Source organism: Chiloscyllium plagiosum, unplaced genomic scaffold (assembly GCF_037043375.1).
Source record: "Chiloscyllium plagiosum isolate Xiang-an unplaced genomic scaffold, Cpla_swu_hap1 HiC_scaffold_37, whole genome shotgun sequence".
Lineage (NCBI taxonomy): Eukaryota > Metazoa > Chordata > Chondrichthyes > Orectolobiformes > Hemiscylliidae > Chiloscyllium > Chiloscyllium plagiosum.
Window position 1 is genome coordinate 23,218,167 of NW_028270175.1, and position 20,025 is coordinate 23,238,191.

The 20,025-nt window shown below is 41.1% G+C and overlaps 1 protein-coding gene across 3 annotated transcripts in view; it reads left to right on the top strand.

Moving 5' to 3' along the window:
• Positions 1-20,025, top strand: part of pusl1 (pseudouridine synthase like 1) — an 89,697-nt gene that overhangs the window by 26,183 nt on the left and 43,489 nt on the right. For all 3 annotated transcript variants that reach the window (XM_043675830.2, XM_043675832.2, XM_043675831.2), the window contains exons 4-5: positions 4,241-4,390; positions 11,382-11,555. In XM_043675830.2, coding sequence (XP_043531765.1) covers positions 4,241-4,390; positions 11,382-11,555 — 324 coding nt within the window. The remainder of the gene's footprint in view (positions 1-4,240; positions 4,391-11,381; positions 11,556-20,025) is intronic.

The window sequence follows — 20,025 nt, forward strand, 5'->3', positions numbered from 1 at the left end:
ACTCTGTGTCTCCACAACCCCTGCAGTCCTGGGTAGAATTAACTGATCCCTGTACCTCTGGGTGTGGTTCACAGCTTGCCTGGCTTGGGGAGTTAACTGAACAGGGATTTGGTATTGGGAGTCAAGCTGATCAACATCCATCATGCAAGTGGACCCTTTTATCTCAACCTTTTTTCAATGGAACCCCAGAAAACTGAAAGGCAGAAGGTCACTGTACATGGGGGGATGGAGAGAAATGGATATTGACGAGGTGTGTGGCGGGCCCAGGGATTACAATGCAATGCAAACGAATGCAAAGTGATATATTTTACAAAGAAGGCAAGGGTCTGGAAATATACCCTGAGTCATAACTTTTTAATTGGAATGGAAGAACAGATATCTAAAGGAACAGACATGCATATTTACAGGCAGAATTGGGGTAAGACATGGCTTAAGGTCAAATCAGGTTCTGAATTTTGAATACAAAAGTGAGGAGGTATTGACTCTGTATTGATTAGGCCACAGCAATGTACTGTTTTGGTTTGGATATTAAGAAAGGATATCCAAAGTAAAGATGATTTGTAGGATTAAGCCATATCAGCAATGGAATCGTCTCAGCACTTTTGAAACCTGGTTATGTGAGAACCGAAACTTCTGTCTTGGCTTCCCTCGTAAGTTGTAACTGCATGGGCACATCTTGGTCTGTATGTACATGTGATGATGTATTGGCAGTTATTGTGTTAAAAAGAAAAATTGTACAGCAGGTGGAGAGAGCTGGGGGTCAACAAACAAAGGATGTGGAATAGAGTGGGAATTCCTGCCTGTCATGTGTTGGTGAAACTAAATGGTAAAAGATTCAACTATAAGGTGAAGTTTCTGGAGAAAATCTGGGGAGGCAATGGCCTATGTTCTCTCTTATTTCTCCAGCCATACACTGGTCAGACAGGTAATGAATGACTCTGGGAGCAGCCGCACAGTTTAGTTGGAGAGTTGACTCCATCTGGGAACCATCATTAATCTCAGAAAAGGCAACCTACCATTCTTACCTGGCCGTCACATGTCTCCAGACCCTCCGAAATGGCCTTGCAATTCACAGTTCCAGTGCAATTAGGGATAGCGACCAAATGCTGGCCCAGCCAGCAAAGCCCACATACCATGAGTGACTTTTAAAAATTTGCAACTCAATCTATGGGTAAGATGATAGGTCAGAAATAGAGGCCATTGGGTCTGGCGGAACCTAGCTATTGGATGGAGCTGGAGAAAGATTTTGGTTGACAGAGAAGAGACAAAAGCAGTGAAGGGCCCCTGGGTCTGAAAGTCCTGCTCTTCCGCACACAAGGAGGATTGTCAAAGACACTTGATCTGAAGGGCCAACAGCTCCCAACTTCCTTCCATTGCCAGTATTCCTGAGTCAAAGAAATCCACTGCAGCAAGCGTCAACTTTAAATCACACTTTCAACTTTACTGTGGGAGCCTAGGTTCACTATGTTGGTGAGGAATCCCATCTCTCTGATGCTCAAATACCTTGAAATCTACAGCTAGAAAAAATGGCAGCAGGCACGTACGTAACAGAGTGGGGACACGCTCTCCTTTATTTCATTTCTTAACATGCGCTACCAACAATCTCCTGTCCATCCTGAGGAGGGGTGATGGCCTTTAATATTGAGCCTTCTGAACCCTTCAATGAGATTGTGGCAACCAAGCTTCCAATACCTGTCCTTGTCCCATATTCCTGAATAACTTTGGGTGACACAAATCCATAAAAATCAGATTTAAATTAAAATTTGATCTGCAGCCAAGTTGCCATTTGTGGGATAATCACACCTCATTATTGTCAACATCTACTTCCTTGAAAGTGCCTCAGGAAACCCAACAAGGTCTGCTTATCAACAGTTAATGTTTGTTAGAAGTCAATGTTCAAATTCTAATAAATAACAGCTGGGAACCAAAGGGACACATCCCGGAATTAGCAAAATACTGAATTCAATGTTTGCAGAAATTACTTTGACACAAATGCTGGAACATCTGCTGATCGTTCTGTGATGGTGCCTTTGGGAACTTTTATTAGATTAAAGGTGCTTTATCAATGCAAGTTGTTGTTGTTGCTCTTAGATCCAGAGGCCCTCTCTGTGCTCACATTTGAACTTCTCCCCCCACTGCTGACCAATTTTGGAAATACTCTAATTAGCCTAATATCTCACAATTGCAAAATTGTTACAGCTCAGAAGGAGGCCATTCAGCCTGTGGACTCTCTGAAAGAACAGTTCATTTGGTTTCTTTCTAATTCTACTCTCCTGAATTGCTAAATCATAAATTCTGTCTCCAAATGATATCAAGCTCAGCTCTCCCTTGATGCATGGAAATCCCATGTCCATTTTGTTGGCTGTTTCATGTAAGAGATCACTTTTGGGATATGGACAGAATGAGGAAAAATTGACACTGCTTTGAAAAGAGGAGAATGCACGAGTATATGTTTGCAGCTTTGGAAAAAACAAGCAAAGCTCACTAGTGCATATGAGATTTTGTTACTTCTTGAGGCATTTACAAGTTAGCACTATTTCTTGTGGGTTCAGGAGAACTCAGCATTGCAACAACTGTCTGGTCAAATTCAGTTTAACACAGATTCTGTGAGGGGAGTGAAACAAGAAGACCTCCAGAAATTAGCTGCATTAATTTTTCTCTCTCCCCTTTCTCTGTAGGGTTGCTATCTCAAATTTTCTGTTGTAAGAGCAGAACAAACCCATTCCAAAATGCTGAGTGAAATGAATGTTAAAACCCAAAACAACCAAGAAAGACCCTGAGTCCAACTGAGAAATCAGTGAGCTACAGTGATCATCACTTTAAGAATCATGAAGTTAGCTTTAATGAGGGGAAGAATAGGCAGAGAGCAGATGAACTCAAAAGAACTGGTGGCCTAAAATGCATATGCTTCAATGCAAGGAGTATATAGTTGGTAAGGCAGATGAACTTAGGGCTTGGATTGGTGCCTGTGAGTATGATGTTGTTATTGCAATCACAGAGACTTATTTGAAGGAAGGGCATGATTGGCAACTAAATGTTCCAGGATATAGATGCCTCAGGCAGGACAGGGAGGGAAGTAAAAGGAGGAGAGGAGTTGCATTGCAGGTCAGGGATGATATCACGGCTGTGCTAAAGGAGGACACTATGGAGGGCTTGAGTAGTGAGGCATTATGGGTGGAGCTGAGAAATAAGAAGGGTGCAGTTACATTGCTGGGGCTGTATTACAGGCCTCCCAACAGTGAGCATAAGGTAGAAGAACAAATAGGTGAACAGATTATGGAAAGATGTAGAGGCAACAGGATGGTGGTGATGGAAGATTTTAATTTTCCCAACATTGACTGGGATACACTTAGTGTCAGTGATCTGGATGGGGCAGAATTTGTAAGAAGCGTCCAGGAGAGTTTTCTAGAGCAGTATGTCAATAATCCGACGGGGGAAGGGGCCATATTGGACCTGGTATTGGGGAATGAGCCAGGCCAGGTGGTAGAAGTTGCGGTGGGGGATTTCTTTAGGAACAGTGACCACTTGCACCCAAACAGGAAAAGTCTTGAAGATTTACCTGTAGTACTGGACCTCTGGCTTATACCTCCTGGCTGTTAAACTGTCCATTTACCTCACGTGATGTAGAAAGTGGAAGTTGACTGGAAAATCCAAGTCTGTGTCTTGATAAACTATAGTTAGCCAGCCCTTGACCAAAATGCTGGTGTCAGGGTCGTCTCAGTAAACCAGCACCACACCAGCTGACGAACATCTTACGGCCCCATTTGTTTGTGTTCCTGATTTCAGCAGGGCCGAAATACTTAGCTGTGTTTTCACTGTTAAATATGCTCATAAAAGCCATGAGTCTAAGCCATGACATAGGAAATTTAAATTTGTCGACAGCAAGTGTATGGAGTGGACAAGCTTTAAAAAAATTAATACTTATATTTGTACATAAAATATATAAGATTTCCTCAGCTCGTTATATAAAGAATTAATAATAATTTTTGTTGCAAGATTATTAAATATAAATACCTGATGGATTTATTTAGGTACTTGGGAAAGGGCCCGTAAGATAAGCCTTGTTTTAAACTGTTACTGATAACATATTTATAAAAAAGACATATTTGCAAAAGTGAGTTTTAATCATAACTTATGCCCATTTATGTGAATAACAATGGGCTTATCAGACTGTCTTTCAATTGTGATTTGTACCCTGAATCTGATACAGAATTTATTTTTCAAAAACATTTCTCGACAGTGTCATAAAAGCTTTTCGAGTGGCCGATAATTTTAGCGCTCGGTTCAGGGCTCTATCTCGGACGTATGTGTACCGACTTGTGACAGGGTGCTGGCACCATTCTCAACTTCCAGTATTTGAAAGGAATCTTTGCTGGCCGGTGTCTAATACGTGAGTAGAAAGATCACATCATACTGTTACAATTGACTTTGTCTCTTCAGAACTGTGATGTTGCTGCTCATTGCACAAACATGAGAAAGCAGAGAATGGTAAAAGGAAGCTCAACAGTTCTGTTTCTTCCATACAAATGGGCAAGCTTTCAAACCCAAACCAGAATAAGAAATTTGATGTTGACAAAGAGCCAATTTTTGATTATAATATATGACTATGCTCATTAATCTTCTCACTTCATTTGGTAACATTGTCATGCAATAAATTATGAAATCGCATCAGTCAATATGACCTTGAATACACTTGTTTTTCATATATTTTATGTAAGGTTGTAATGCATTCAGTTATTCCATCACCTTCCTCTTATCATCTATTTCTGATCTGTGGCCTATCTTTGCTTCCATTCTACCATATTCAAGTTCCTTTTTCACTACTCATATCATTCCTGATCTTTTCATCTCTTTTACATTTCTGCCTGCCACTTTCATTCCTTTTGAAGAAGGTGCTATTTCAAAGAAGAGCGGGGGGGGGTTATTTCTGGTATTTCTGGCCAATATTTGTTCTACAGTTGGGGAGGCAGTAGTGTCATGATGTTGTCACTGGACTACTAACACAGACACTCAAACTAGTATTCTGGGGACATGGTTTTAAAACTCACTGTGGCAGATAATGGAATTGGATCGATAAAAATCTGCAATGAAAATAATCTATTCTGATGGTAACTATATAACCACTGCTGATCGTTGTACAAGAAAAACCCGTCTGAGTCACTAATGTCATTTAGGGTAGGAAATCTGTCATCCTTACCTGATCTGACCTCCATATGATTCAGACTCTTGGATGGACCATAAGACGATAAGACATAGGAGTGGAAGTAAGGCCATTCAACCCATTGAGTCCACTCCGCCATTCAATCATGGCTGATGGACATTTCAACTCCACTTACCTGCACTCTCCCTGTAGCCCTTTAATTCCTTGCGAGATCAAGAATTTATCAATCTCAGCCTTGAAGACATTTAATGTCCTCACTTTCACTGTGCTCTGTGGCAATCCACAGGCCCACTGCTCTTTGGCTGAAGAAATGTCTCTTCATTTTCATTCTAAATTGACCCCCTCTAATTCTAAGGCTGTGGTAATGGGTCCTAGTCTCCTCACCTAATGGAAACAATTTCCCAGCGTCACCCTTTCTAAGCCTTGCATTATCTTGTAAGTTTCTATTAGAAGTTTGAGGGGAGATCTAAACTGTAATGAATACAATCCCAGGATCCTCAACCATTCATCATATGTTAGGCCTGCTATTCCAGGGATCATCCGTGTGAATCTCCGCTGGACACACTGCAGTGCCAGTATGTCCTTTCTGAGGTGTGAGGCCCTAAACTGGACACAGTATTCTAAATGGGACCTAATTAGAGCTTTGTAACGTCTCAGTAGCACATCGCTGCTTTTATGTTCCAACCCTCTTGAGATAAATGACAACATTACATTTGCTTTCTTAACCACAGACTCAACCTACAAATCCTGGACTAGCGCTCCCAGATCCCTTTGTACTTTGGCTTTATGAATTTTCTCATTGTTTAGAAAATAGTCCATGCCTGTATTCTTTTTCCAAAGTGCAAGACCTTGCATTTGCTAACGTTGAATTTCATCAGCCATTTCCTGGACCACTCTCCCAAACTGTCTAAACCTTTCTGCAGCCTCCCTACCTCCTCAGAACTACTTGTTGTCCACCTAATATTTATCATCAGCAAACTTCGCTGGAGTGCCCCCAGTCCCTTCATCCCGATCATTAATATATAAAGTGAACAGCAGCGGCCCCAACACTGAACCCTGCAGGACACCAATTGTCACGAACTGCCATTCCGAAAAAGAACCTTTTCTCCCAACTATCTGCCTTCTGTCAAACAGCCAATCCTCAATTCATGCCAGTAGCTAACCTCGAACACCATGGGCCCTCACCTTACTCAGTAGCCTCCTATGAGGTACCTTATCAAAGGCCTTTTAGAAGTCTAGATAGATAACATATGGAATTGACTCTTAACTGCCCTCTGAAATGGCCTAGCAAGCCAGACATTTTAAATGGTATTCAATGCTGGCCCAGCCAGTGACATTCACGAACTAATTTAAAAAAATCAATATCATGAGAAGAGATTCTCATCTTTTTCATATTATTATCTGAGTGCAAAGTTCCCACTGTGTTTGCAACATTACAACGGTTACTACAATTTAAAATATTTCATTGGCTGTGAAGCACTTTGATAATCTGCAAATCATAAATAGGGCTATATTAATGCTAGTCTGAATGACTTGTTAGACTGGGCGACAGCACAACATCGAGCAAAGAACTACGGATGCTGGAAATCTAAAACAAATTGCTGGAGAATCTCAGCGGGTCTGGCAGCAGCTGTGGAGAGAACTCAGTTAAGGTTTCAAGTCCAGTGACTGTTCTCATTAATTCTCATTTTGAAATACGTTTGTAGCAATCAGTTAGTTTCCTTCTTCTTTGGTATCACCAAAGAGAATATTTGAATGATGAATAAATCAGGATTCATTTTCTGATCAATCATATTCCATTTTGAGGCACCGACCACTTTCAGGATTGACTGACCTGCTGCAAAGTTGCAACATTTTTAGCTGTTATTTCAGAATTGCAGCATTTGCAGGTCTGTGCTTTATACTTGCTTACATCTGGGAGCAATCTCAACACTTCCTTCAGCTCACTGGACATGGAATGAAAAGTGCTGACTGCATGTGTGTGAATGTACATATTACATTTCAGCTCAGAAACGTGTGTGTTTGTAGAAATTGCATATGAATTTGCTCAAATTAATTTGCCAGGAAGCTTATAGTATGGTAATGACTGAATTAACAGCAATTATACCATTTTAATTCCTTTTGAACTCATCACGTTTATATACTCATGGATTAGCTCCCTGACTTATATAATCAGTGTTACTATTTGAACATGACATTCAAAACAAATTGAATGCATTTATTTACAAGATGATGAAATTTCTTTTGCAGTTTGATTTTTAACATTCCTGATTTAAAAGGTGATATACTTTGAAGTAATTAAAATGCATAATTAAAATGCAAGTAAAGGGGTGGATTTTAATCCTGTTAGGGGTAGAAATCTGTTCTTGGCTGATAAATACTTTTACTATTTTTCTTGTACTACAGTTAATGTCAAGCAGACCTGGTCATCATAATTGCCAGTCAATTGCGCCAAAGGAAATATTTGTGTTTAATCTGATGGTTGTTTGGCATATTCCATTCAGTGAGGTGGGCCTCACAATGGCGCTTCAGTTTTATGATTTCTAGCAGTCATTGTTAATTGTAAAATATCTTTAATCAACCTGTTCAGAGAGATGTTATAATACATCTCTGGAGTGAGTGGGATTTGAACCCAGATGGTCTCCTTCAAATACTGCAATTTTCTCTCCCACATGGTCAACAATGCCCTCCAGTGCAGCTCCTCCACTTGCTGCATTTCCAACTTTAAACTCCACCCCTCTCAATGCAACAAGGACAAAACCCTGCGGTCCTCACCTGCTACCGCACCAACCTTTGTATACATTGCATCATCCTCTGCCACTTCCGCCACCTTCAAACAGATCCCACCACGAGGGATATATTTCCCACTCCACTCCATCAGTGTTCCGGAGAGACTACTCCCTCTGCGACTCCCTTGTCAGATCCACGTCCTCCACCAGCCCTCGCCGCACTCCCGGCACCTTCCCCTGCCACCACAAGAAGTGCAAAACCTGCGCACACTCCTCCTCCCTTACCTCCATCCGAGGCCCCAAAGGATCCTTCCACGTCTGACAGAAATTTACCTATATCCCCACTAATGTCACCTTTTGTATCCATTGCACCCGATGTGGTCTCCTCTACATTGGGAAAACAGGACGCCAACTTGCGGATCCTTTCAGAGTACAACTCTGGGACACCCATAGCTGAACACTTCAACTCCTCCTCCCACTCCACCAAGGACATGCAGGTTCTGGGCCGCTTCCATCGCCAAACCCTAACCACCTGATACCTGGAGGAAGAACGCCTCATCTTCTTCTGCCCTGGGACCCTGCAACCACACAGGATTAATGTGGTTTCACCAATTTCCTCATTTCCCCTCCCTCTTATCCCAGTCCCAAGCCTCCAACTCTGCACTGCCCTCTTGACCTGTCCATCGTCTTTCCCATCTATCCGCTCCACCCTCCTCTCCAACCTATCACCTTCCCACCTACCTTCATCTACCTATTGCATTCTCAGCTATCTTTCCCCCAGGCCCATCCCCGTCCCATTTATCTCTCAGCTCCCCGGCCCACAAGCCACATTCCTGATGAAGGGCTTATGCCCAAAACATCAATTCTCCTGCACCTTGGATGCTGCCCGACCTGCTGTGATTTTGCAGCACCGCACTCTCGACTCTGATCTTCAGCATTTGCAGTCTTCACTTTCTCCTTTTCTGGTCCAGAGATAGGATGCAGTGATTGGAATGAGGGCCACATAAATCTCATTGAGTGTGTGATCCTTGACTGGGCCTGTTAACCTGCGCCAATCAGGGAGCCCTGGCTGATAATATAAATGGAAGTTCAGAGAGTCGCCTGACCGTAGGGACTGGCTCAGAGCTGGCTGGTTAGAGTTTATATACTGTGCACGTGTAAATAAACAGATGATTCGATGAGTGGATACAAGCCTCTGTGCAGTTATTACATAGGGCACTACTGCTGTATCACAAGCCTCCACTGTTTAATTATCCATTAATTTGGATGTTTAATTATAATAAGTTAGTAAGCATTAACTGGGGATTAGAATGTCCAGGTTCATAGAGGTGTGTCTGAACAGATTGGAAATAATTTTAAGAGTCTGGTGGGATGTAGTGGTTCTCTTGACCCCTGGGCCAGAATGTTTCAAGTTCCACCTGAAATGGACATGTGACATTATATCTCCAAATCAGTTTGAATCAAAGTGATTATATAAAGGAACACTTACGGTCCTTGTGATAAAATACCCTATGGTAGGAAGTTTTAGATTCGAGTCTCACCTCAGGATGTCATCCCTACAGAGTTGAGCCTTAAAGTGTTCAAACAGTTTGATTTATTTTTTAAAAATTGAGGTGCAAGATGAAACAATGTTTTTTTTGTTTGGAGGACCACAGTATATTTGTGTGGTTTTGAAAGAGTATAAAGGTAGACTTCAGTTCTGTGTTTCACTCTTCGCCATCTAACTTGTGACAGTTGGTGTGAGAGTAGCAACACCAGCATTTAGTGGGGTAGAAATTGGTGGGTGTGCTTTTGTGAGTGTAAAATAAATGCAAAGCTAACAACATAAGAATAGGACAGCCTGTGTACAATCTTCACTTGCAAAGTCCCACAACTATATTTGTGGTGTCATTTTTACTGAAGATGCTCCAAACAGATAAATTGAGAACTAACTGTATTCATAGAAATATAGAATTATACAGAATGGAAAAGGCCCTTCACCCATTGAGTTTGCACTGACAAAATTAAATCTACACCAGCCCCACTTTCCAGTACTTGGCCCATAGTCTTGAATATTATGACATTTTAAGTGCTCATCCGAGTATGTTTTAAAGTTTGAGGTTTCCTGCCTCAACCACCTTCCCAGGCAGGACATTGCAATTCCCATTAGCCATTGGTTAAAGCATTTATTTTGTCCCCAGGACCCCTCTAAGCCTCCTATCTTTCATCTTAAAATTGTGCCACCTTGCTGTTAACCCTGCTGTCTCTCCACCCTGAACATACCTCTCATAATCTTCCTCACCTCCAACAGGTCCCTTCTCAGCCTTCTCTGGTCTAAAGGAAACAACTAGAGCTAATCAAGCCTCTTTTCATAGATAAAGTGCTCATCTCAGGCAACGTCCTGGTGCATCTCCTCTGCACCCCCTCCAGTATGATCACATCGTTCCTATAGTGCAGAATTGCACACAGTACTCTAGCTGTGATCTAACCAAAGTTTTCTACAGCTCCAACATAACTGCACTGCTCTTATACTCTGTGCCACTGTTGATAAAGTATGCCATATGTTTTCTTAACCACCGTATTAAATGATCCTGTCATCTTCAAGCACCCCAAGAACCTTCTTCTTCTGTATCATTTATTGACCATTGCTTTGTCTTGTTACTTCTTCCAAAGTGTGTCATTTCATACTTTTCAGGGTTCAATTCCATCTGCCACTTCTTTGCCCACTTTCCCAGCCTCTACAAGTCCTCCTTCAGCCTTCCTGTTTCCTCAATACTGTCCCTTCACCTATCTTTATTTCATCTGCAAACATAGCAACAATACCCTTTGTTCTTTCATCCAGATCGTTAATGTACAACATGAATAGTTGTGGTCCCAACACTGACCCCTATGAAATTCCACAAGTCACTGGCTGTCATCCTGAAAAAGACTCCTTTATCCCTCTTCTCCGCATTCTGTCAGTCAGCCAACCCTCTGTCCATGCCAGTACCTTAGCCTCCTGAGTGGACCTTATCAAAGACCTTCTGGAAATCCAAGTAGATCACTTCTGCTGGCTCTCCATTGTCTAACATGCTTGTTATTTCCTCAAAGAATTAAAACAGATTTGTCATTACCATTTGAAATTCTGAAGGGATAGAATCATAGAATCTCTATAGTGCACACTTGGCTGAACTACTAGATGTAGCGAGTTCAAATGGGACTATATCCCAGTCACATCTGAGATTAGGAGAGAGTCAAAAACTGCAGAGTCAGGGAAGGGAGTTATGGCTTGTTGTTGGTTGTGTTGAATTTTAAATCTGTTTTTGTAATGTGGTAAGAATGTAATTGCCTCACACTGTGTTTAATGTTGATTGTAAAAACCACAAGGGAAAACAGGAACCTGTCAAACCCCAACTGAGTTTGTGTTGATATAGTGTTTGACTCCAAAAGGCTGTGGTTGATATTACATTTTTTGTTTTGGCTGCATTGTCCTGCTTAGACTATGAGTGACCACTCCGTCTGTTCTCAAACAGACCTTTGAACACAGACATCATGAAAGAGGCTGCACAGATCCTGCTGGGCACGCATGACTTCAGTACCTTCCGCTCCTTAAACTCGGAGACTCCCTTCAAATCACCGCTGAAAACATTGCTTCAGGTGGACGTAACTCCTGGTTTCAGCATATCTCTGCAACAGAATTTCCACAGGTAGGAAACAACTCTGGAAATAAGGAATTATCAACTCTTCACTTCCTCCCTGTCATCTGTTTGTGACTTATTGTTGCTTTTTGTTTTCTCCCATGTCCCCGTAACCATTCCTCTGCTGCCTAAGCTCTCGAATGGGTGATCTCACAAATATGATATACTCCTATTTTCTGTCCCCTGTCAGTAAGCTGCTCTGAGCTACATGTTGTTGGAGCTCAGTTCCAGAAAAGTGCCCAGCTTTCAGTTTTTAGATCCTTACAGTAACTCAGCTGGGACTCAATGCAGCAGACATATTTAAAGTTAAGCTGTGAGATTCCCCTGCGCAGCACCCTGGTAGTCCAACGTACTCCTCCAAATGATATCACTTTGCAGCTTGAACTGGTAAAAACTTGAGGTTCAGAGAGAATGAACAAATCACAGTTGCACATAGTACGGGGAGCAAATTAGCCTAACTAATGCCTTACTGTCACTAATTGTTCAGTATGTTCATTATGGAATGACTGCAGGTATCCTTTCAATTGATGGTGCTGGGAAAACAAGTAGGTTTACTTGTTTTGTTAGTGAATGTTAATGGTACTTAAAGCCCCATTACCACTTTCACATTATGATCAAAGCTTCACTTCATCAGAAATATCTGCATACATCTCTTAATGCGAAAGTAAAAGACTGCGAATTCTGGAATTTTTCTGAAATAACAACAGAATTTTTCTGAAATAAGATCTCAGCAGGCCTGGCAGCATCTGTGGGGAGGGAAAGAGTTAGCATTTCAAGTCTCTGACTTTTTCAACTGTATTGATAAGTGCTGATGAAAGGTCATTAACCTGAAATGTTAACTGTTTCTCTTTCCCCAAATGCTGCCAGACTGGCTGAATATTTACAACCTTTCTGTTTGTAATCCAACCTTCGTCCGCTTGCCTTTTTTTTAAACAATTACTTCTGAAGACAAAAAAATCCCAGTCATTGATATTGTGGGAACAATTTGCATATCTATGTCACCTATCATGTCGCAAAATGGAAGGCAATTTGGGAAGTAAGTGGATGCTGACTCGAATTATGAAATGCCTAAAAAGCTTGGTCAAAGAGGTGGGTTTAATTGGAACCTAAAAATAGATTAGGAATGTGAAGGAGCTTAGGGAAAGAACCCTACACATGTGCTTTGGTGATTTAAAGACAAGGGTTACCTGAAGTAGATTAGATTACTTACAGTGTGGAAACAGGCCCTTCGGCCCAACAAGTCCACACCAATCCGCCGAAGCGCAACCCATCCAGACCCCTACATTTACCCCTTACCTAACACTACGGGCAATTTAGCATGGCCAATTCACCTGACCTGCACATTTTTGGACTGTGGGAGGAAACCGGAGCACCCGGAGGAAACCCACGTAGACACGGGGAGAATGTGCAAACTCCACACAGTCAGTCGCCTGAGGCGGGAAGTAAGATAATAGAGTGGGAATACTGTAGCGCCTTGAATTGGAGGAGCAAAGAGTTGAGAGAGACTGTAATCACAGGAAGTTTTACTATACAGAAGGAGGCCATTCAGCCCATCATTTCTGCACTGGCTTGTTAAATGAGCACAATATTGGCAGAGGTAACTGCAATGACTTTTAAAATAATTTTAAAATGTCCTATACTAGATGAAAATTTCAAATTCAAAGCATTGGAGTGTGAGCGATGGAATCACAAAGTCAGGAGGATCAGGCTGATTAGTCAGCAAGGTGAGGGCTGATTGGTTAGCAGAATGAGTCTGATGGGTTAGCAGGGCCAGGTCTGATTGGTCAGCACAGCTTGGCATGGAATAGCAACAGGTAGGTTTGGGTAAGGATAAAACGCTGACCAAATGAGCATTAGTCTCGTCTGCAACAATGATATTTTATGTATAGAGCGACATTGAGTATTTTTGTGATGATCTATCATTTACCACGAGAGAGAAAAGATTAAAATGACAGTGGAATTCTAGTTCTGTTTTATGGAGTTATGTGTAACATATAATTGTCTGAGATTTCTAGCATGTTGAGCAAGTTTTTTTTATCTTTAAGAAGCAGTATCATCCAAAAAGAATGGTTCACTGAATAATAAAAGTGAGAGCTAACTACAGTGAACATTCTTTTTAAACCAAATGTTTTCCTTACTCCACCTCCTGTTTATGTTACATTATAATGTCAGCACTTTTGTTTTATATTCCCAACATGTATCTATGTAACCAAACAGAATAGAATCTGGAACTAAGCAGGCTACCATTTTGACTGCAAAGTACTTTTCTTTAAGCCCTTTCCTTTATTGCAATGATTGGAACTAAACACTTGAACTGGATGTATTGTTTAGCACACGTATCAATGAAAACTGAGAGAGGCCTTTTGCACCATTGATCATTATGGCACTGGCTTGATTACTTGGATTCACAAGCAAAGATAGATTTCTCTCTTTCTGAGTTCTACTCAGGAGCTCAGATTCACACTGACATATCTGATGTTTTGGGAACTGTATAGTCACTTTGATTCCTGAAGTTAATGAGAATTCCAGATAATGGCAACATTTGCTTTGCAAAGTGGTTTTCCAACTCTGGTGGACACCATTCACTAGCGAGAGCAAGTGAGTGCTTTTATCTCACAGGAGGTTTTGAGCTTGAGTAGGAGCAGTAAACTTGCTTTTTCTCACTTAGTGCATTGCACCTCATCCAATAGTTCAACAGATGGCTTTTTTTTAGATGTCAGCTTGATTAAGCAGTGCAGATTAACACACAGATCCACATTGCAGTTTGCAAATTTTGCAGCTGTTTAGCTGAAAGGCACAAATTCCAGCAAGAATTCTCACATCCAACATGTGTTGAGAAGTCAATGAGATCCCTGTGTGGTCAAATATTTTCTGTATCTCTTGCTGGAAAACTCAGACAATGGACAACAATTTTCTTCAGAATTTGAAAGTAAATTATCATTCCAAGTTTATGGACCTATTGGAGATGTTATGTGGGGTGCCACAAGGCTTCCCAAAAATGTCTTAAGTTTAGGAGTGTGCTGGTACTACCCAGTATCTAACTACATATTTTAGTCTAACCCAGGTCTGCGAAATCAATCTTCCCTTAGAGTTATAGAGTCATACAGCATGGAAACAGACCCCTTCGGTCCAACCAATCCATGCTGTTCATGTACCCAAACTATACTAGTCCCATTTGCCTGCACTTGGCCCATATTGCTGCAAACCTTTCCCATTCATGAACTTATCCAGACGTCTTGTAACTGTAACTGCATCCACCATTTCCTCTGGCAGTTCATTCTAAATATGAACCACTCTCTGTGTAAAAAGGCTGCCCCTCGTGTCCTTTTTAAATCTTTCTCCTCTCACCTTAAAAATATGCCCCTTAGTTTTGAACTTTTCTACACTAGGGTAAAGATGCTTGTCATTCACCTTCTCTATGCCCCTCATGATTTTATAAACCTCCATAAGGTCATCCTTCAACCTCCTACACTCCAGTGAAAAAAGTCCCAGCCTTTCCAGTGTATTTTTATATCTCAAACCCTCCATTCCAGGCAACATCCTTGTAACCTCAGGGTCTATAGTGACAAATATAGACTAAGACAATACCTGATCTGTATAGGAGGCAAAGTACAATTTAAGGCATTATTTTATTTCACAGCAAGTGAACATGAACAGCAATATTAAGATCAATCTTTCTCAATTAATGTAACTTTTCTGAATGTAATTAGATGAAATAATGAACTAGTTACATGGCTGCACGTCTGTGCATTTCCCTCAACGATTTAAAATAACTGATTGTTATTCTTCAGAAAATGATCAAAGCTTACACAGGCAGCATTCTGTCTAAAAGCCTGTTTGACTTTCAGCTCTTGCTGGTTCTGTCAAGTGTTTTATTTTTAATCTCTCTCTGTTTACAGCTAAGAAGGAACCATAGGCATCCCAACACAATGACTGTGGGGTGTTTACTGATTGTTGAAACTGGCTAACCAAATTTATTATTTCCAGTCTTTGAGGAAATAACATCAGCACTTAACTTGTTTGCATTTAGCCACACATCATTTCATTGACATTTTGTAAATTGTTTGGTGGCACTTGCTTTAACACATAGTTAAAAGTTTCTTTTTCAAAATCCCTTCTGTGGAAACATTGGTGAAACCATTCTGAAACCAATTAAAACAATGCCACTTCAAATTCAGATCACTGACTCTGGTTTTTTATGTTTCTCATAAAGTGAAAGCTAAATTATTTGTGGAAATGTGAAGTATTGAATTTCTGGCTGGCACTGTACTTGAGGTTCTGGATCAATGGTGCTGGAAGAGCACAGCAGTTCAGGCAGCATCGAGGAGCTTCAGCAAAATCGACGTTTCGGGCAAAAGCCCTTCAGGAATAAAGGCAGAGAGCCTGAAGCGTGGAGAGATAAGCTAGGGGAGGGTGGGGGTGGGGAGAGAGTAGCATAGAGTACGTGTCAATAGATTGCTTTAAAATTCGAATTATCGATCGCAAATCTTGAAATTTATAGAAATTTCAATCTTGAGCTTAAGGCTTATATACTAGCGTTGCAAAGGGAGTTTTACTTCTCTCACACATAGTGTCACAGCATTGTGGCTGTGTTTTAAACCTTTTTTTTCTCTTTCACGAGGAGTATAATTACCTCTGTTGACCATCAGAGTTCTGGTAATGTCTCAGTACAGAATTTCCATTGCCGAGATCAGCTGAGACCCGAAGCTCTGAAATTCCCTCCATAAATCTCTTTCCTCTCTCTCCTCCTTTAACGCACTCCTTAAAGCCTACATCTTTGTTGAAATTTGCTTGTTAATAACACCTAATGTAGCTTTATGTCTAATTATTGTTTGTGAACACTACTGTGAATTGCCTTGGAGCATTTTTTTCGTTAAAGATTTTATATAAATTCTGTACAAGTTGCTACAAAATGAAAAGTGTCAACTTAAAATGATCGTATGCCTGGGAAATATGAGTTTTAACATCCATCTTCATAATTAGGAACATAAAAATATTTATGAAGTAGCAAATGCTTTTCTTTTAAAATGTAAATTCTACACATAATATTCAAGACATTGAATTCTGGATTAGCGGTGCTGGAAGAGCACAGCAGTTCAGGCAGCATCCGAGGAGCAGTAAAATCGACGTTTCGGGCAAAAGCCCTTTTACCCTTCAAGACATTGAAGTCTTGTTCAAAATGTTGTGCAACTGACTGTTGCTTGGACCCTCAAACTAATATAAGAAAACTAGGAGTTTGGAACATTTGCCAAAGATATGTATTTGCATTTGATGTGGGTTCTGTTTCATTCTGATTTGTCAGTTTGTTTTAAATATAATGCAATCTCCTGGGTGTTCCATTTCCGTGCAACTCTGTCAAATCTGCCCATTTCCTACTATTGTTCAGTTAGCCTTAAGACACCAATCCCACTGCCTTCCCTCTGCAGGGCCATCAGTTCAATTTCCTTTCCAAACTCAATTTGTCCATTCATCTTTTCTGTCTTACTAGGTCCCTTTCAGAGGGGCAGTCAATCCTATTAAGTTCTAAAGGAGCCAGTATTTGAATACTATTTACATCAATTTTACTTCTGATATGTTTTGGGTTTTTAGATGATTCATTTGGGTTCAGCTTCATTGGACACTCGGGAAAGTGAACCTTGTGCCCCTTGCTAACCAACATGTGTCTTTACCTCAATAGAGTCGTAGCAAGTCTTGAGGACTAAAAAGAGGACCTTCGTTTAATTGTTGATGTGGTTTGAACAAATGAAGCCAATGGGTGAGGCTTAAGGAATTGAAGCTCTAACTTGGGAAATCTTGCACAAAAAGAAAGCAGTCAAGCTGAAGACGTGAGCAATAAGCTGCATGTTAGCAAATAGGATTTCAAGGGCTAGTTTTATGTTGTGAGTCAGCACAGGAGAAATAAAGCTGTCAGTCTTCTTTGTGGTTAGCAGTCCATTTACTTGCTTTAATGCTCAGTAAGTTTTAATTAGTGGTATATAGCCTGATGCTAGAGTGACATGTTCTTCCACCTATTGAAGATGAGAATATGTAGCTTACTAAGTCCATTAAGCCACAAGACATTTAAGATGGATTGTAACTCGTGACATTCACAGATTCAAATGCGTGGCAAGGCAGCAGAGTACTGGAGGGTTTAGACAATGTCATAACCATGACAGTGAGGCTTGTGGTCTTCAAGTTACAGTTCTGCAAACAAAGCCTTTGAAAACAGCATTCCTAGGTTAATTAGAAAATGCATCTGGTATTAAAAACCGTGCACTTCAAAGCATAGCACAAAAGATCACGACTACATATCCATTCAGATTTGCCGTTTTATGTCTTGTCAGCTCCAGTCGATGTAAATATAAAATACTGACCCGTGGTGGCTGAGTGAATGCAGCTTATAAATAAGTTAGGGGGAAGTTATTAGACAAGGTCTTTGCTTACAGGAGTTAATTCACTGACCCAGCCTATCTTAACTTTCATCAGTAAGGGTCTGTTCAGTCTTTAGGATTCTGACAGCAAAAGAAAGACCTTGCTATTCACCAGACTTGAATTGAATTTATTGTCATGTGTACTGAGGCACAGTGAAAAGCTTTGTCTTGCGAGCAATGCAGGCAGATCACAGAGTTAAGTAGCAGAGATAGTAAATAATAGGTAAACAGCGGCAAAAAAGAAAAACAGAGTTACAGGCAAATGTTAAGAGTTTGAGTCCATTCAGTATTCTAACAACAGTAGGGTAGAAACTGTTGTGAAACCGGCTGGTGTGTGTGTTCAGGCTTCTGTATCTTCTCCCCAGTGGTAGAAGTTGCAGAATAACATTGCCAGGGTGGGATGGATCTTTAAGACTGCTGGTGGCCTTTCCTTGACAGTGGGCCTGGTAGATGGATTCTATAAAATGGGAGATTGGCCTTTGTGATTGTCCGGGCCGAGATCACCATCCTTGTAAGATTCTGTAAATCCATATTTGAGATTAGAATCAGTCTGACCATTGTGGCACAGTCTCACACAGCGCAGCCCACATCTTAAATGCATTATCTGGGCTGACATGATACCAATTGTTAAAGTTCACTTGAGAATGTAACTTTAAAAATGTTTTGTGATTTACATATGAAAGAACTGAAACCAACATAGTCATTCTAAAAGATGAGAGACTTAACAAACAATCCAGGTCTTTTTCAATATTATTTCAGTTACATCACACTGTAACTGTCTTACGATCTTTTACTCCACTACCACCTGATGAAGCTAGTGCTTCCAAATAAACCTGTTGGACTAGAACCTGGTGTTGAATGACAGGTAGGTTGACACAAACTGTGTGTTGGATTCATTTGAGGGTTGAAGTATTGAATTGCAACTAATGAATGAAAGAGCATGTATATGCTGAGCGAGTTCTGATTAACATAGGCATCAGACCAAAAAAAACTATGCCTCTTGAAACCAGCAACTTACATTTACGTGGAACCATTAGAACATTTTGAGCATCAGGGGAGCATTATCAAATAGAATCTAATGCCAAGCCACAGAAGCAGATAGGAGGACAAGTGACCAAATGCTTGGTCAAAATGGTAGGTTTTAAAAACTATTATAGAAAGGGAGAGAGAGAGGTGAAGAACTTTAGGGGAGGAATTCCGAGCTTAGCGCCGATGTGACTGAAGGCATGGCTGCCGTTGGATGAAGCCCCACCCTAAAGAGCTGTCAGCCAATCCAAGTCTCAATAGTGAGGTGGTGTCATGTATGCCGGTTTCCAGGTAAGTTGGTATTTTGAATTGGCCTGCCTGCCAAACCATGGCTTGGCGGATTAAAAGAATGTACAAGGTGGCTACCTTCACTGGATACAGGGGACAGTCTCAAAAGAAGTCAATCCACACTTCCTACCCAGCAATAGTCTGCTCAGTGAAAACTGCCAAGTTTCTGTTTTGCCTTGGCCATTCCCCAACCTAATGTTTCGGCATGACAGGCTGAATGGCCTCCTGCTTCATAGTAATTCTGTGTGTATTATTGTAGCTGAGGTGGAATGAGGTCAATAATTGGTGTAAGGGCCTCAATGGGCCCAAAGGTGGATGGGCTGCCTGACATCCTTCCCTCCCACTGTAATATGGGAGGCAGGTCAGGTAGCAGGCTTAGCCACTTGTTTTATTTTTTTGAGCCTACCCCATCTTCAAATATACCACTCTGAGGGGGTGTAAAATTCAACTCCAGAAAATCTGCTTTGATGATGCTGGCAGAGGGATAAATATTGACTGAGGGAGAACTCTCCTCCTCAAAACAGTGCGCTGAAACACCCCGGAAGGTTTCACCCACCATTGAACTGGTTTTGAAATGTAGTTGCTATTATCGTGTGGGGAAATGTGGTCAACTAGTTTGCACACAGGAAACTCCCAGAAATAGCAGTGTGAGAAATGAGCAGATAAATGTTTGAGTTAACGTTGGTTTATGGATAAGTGTTGGACCAGGATGCTGGAAGAACTTGCTTCCTGTCACTGCAGTAGTAGCCATGGAA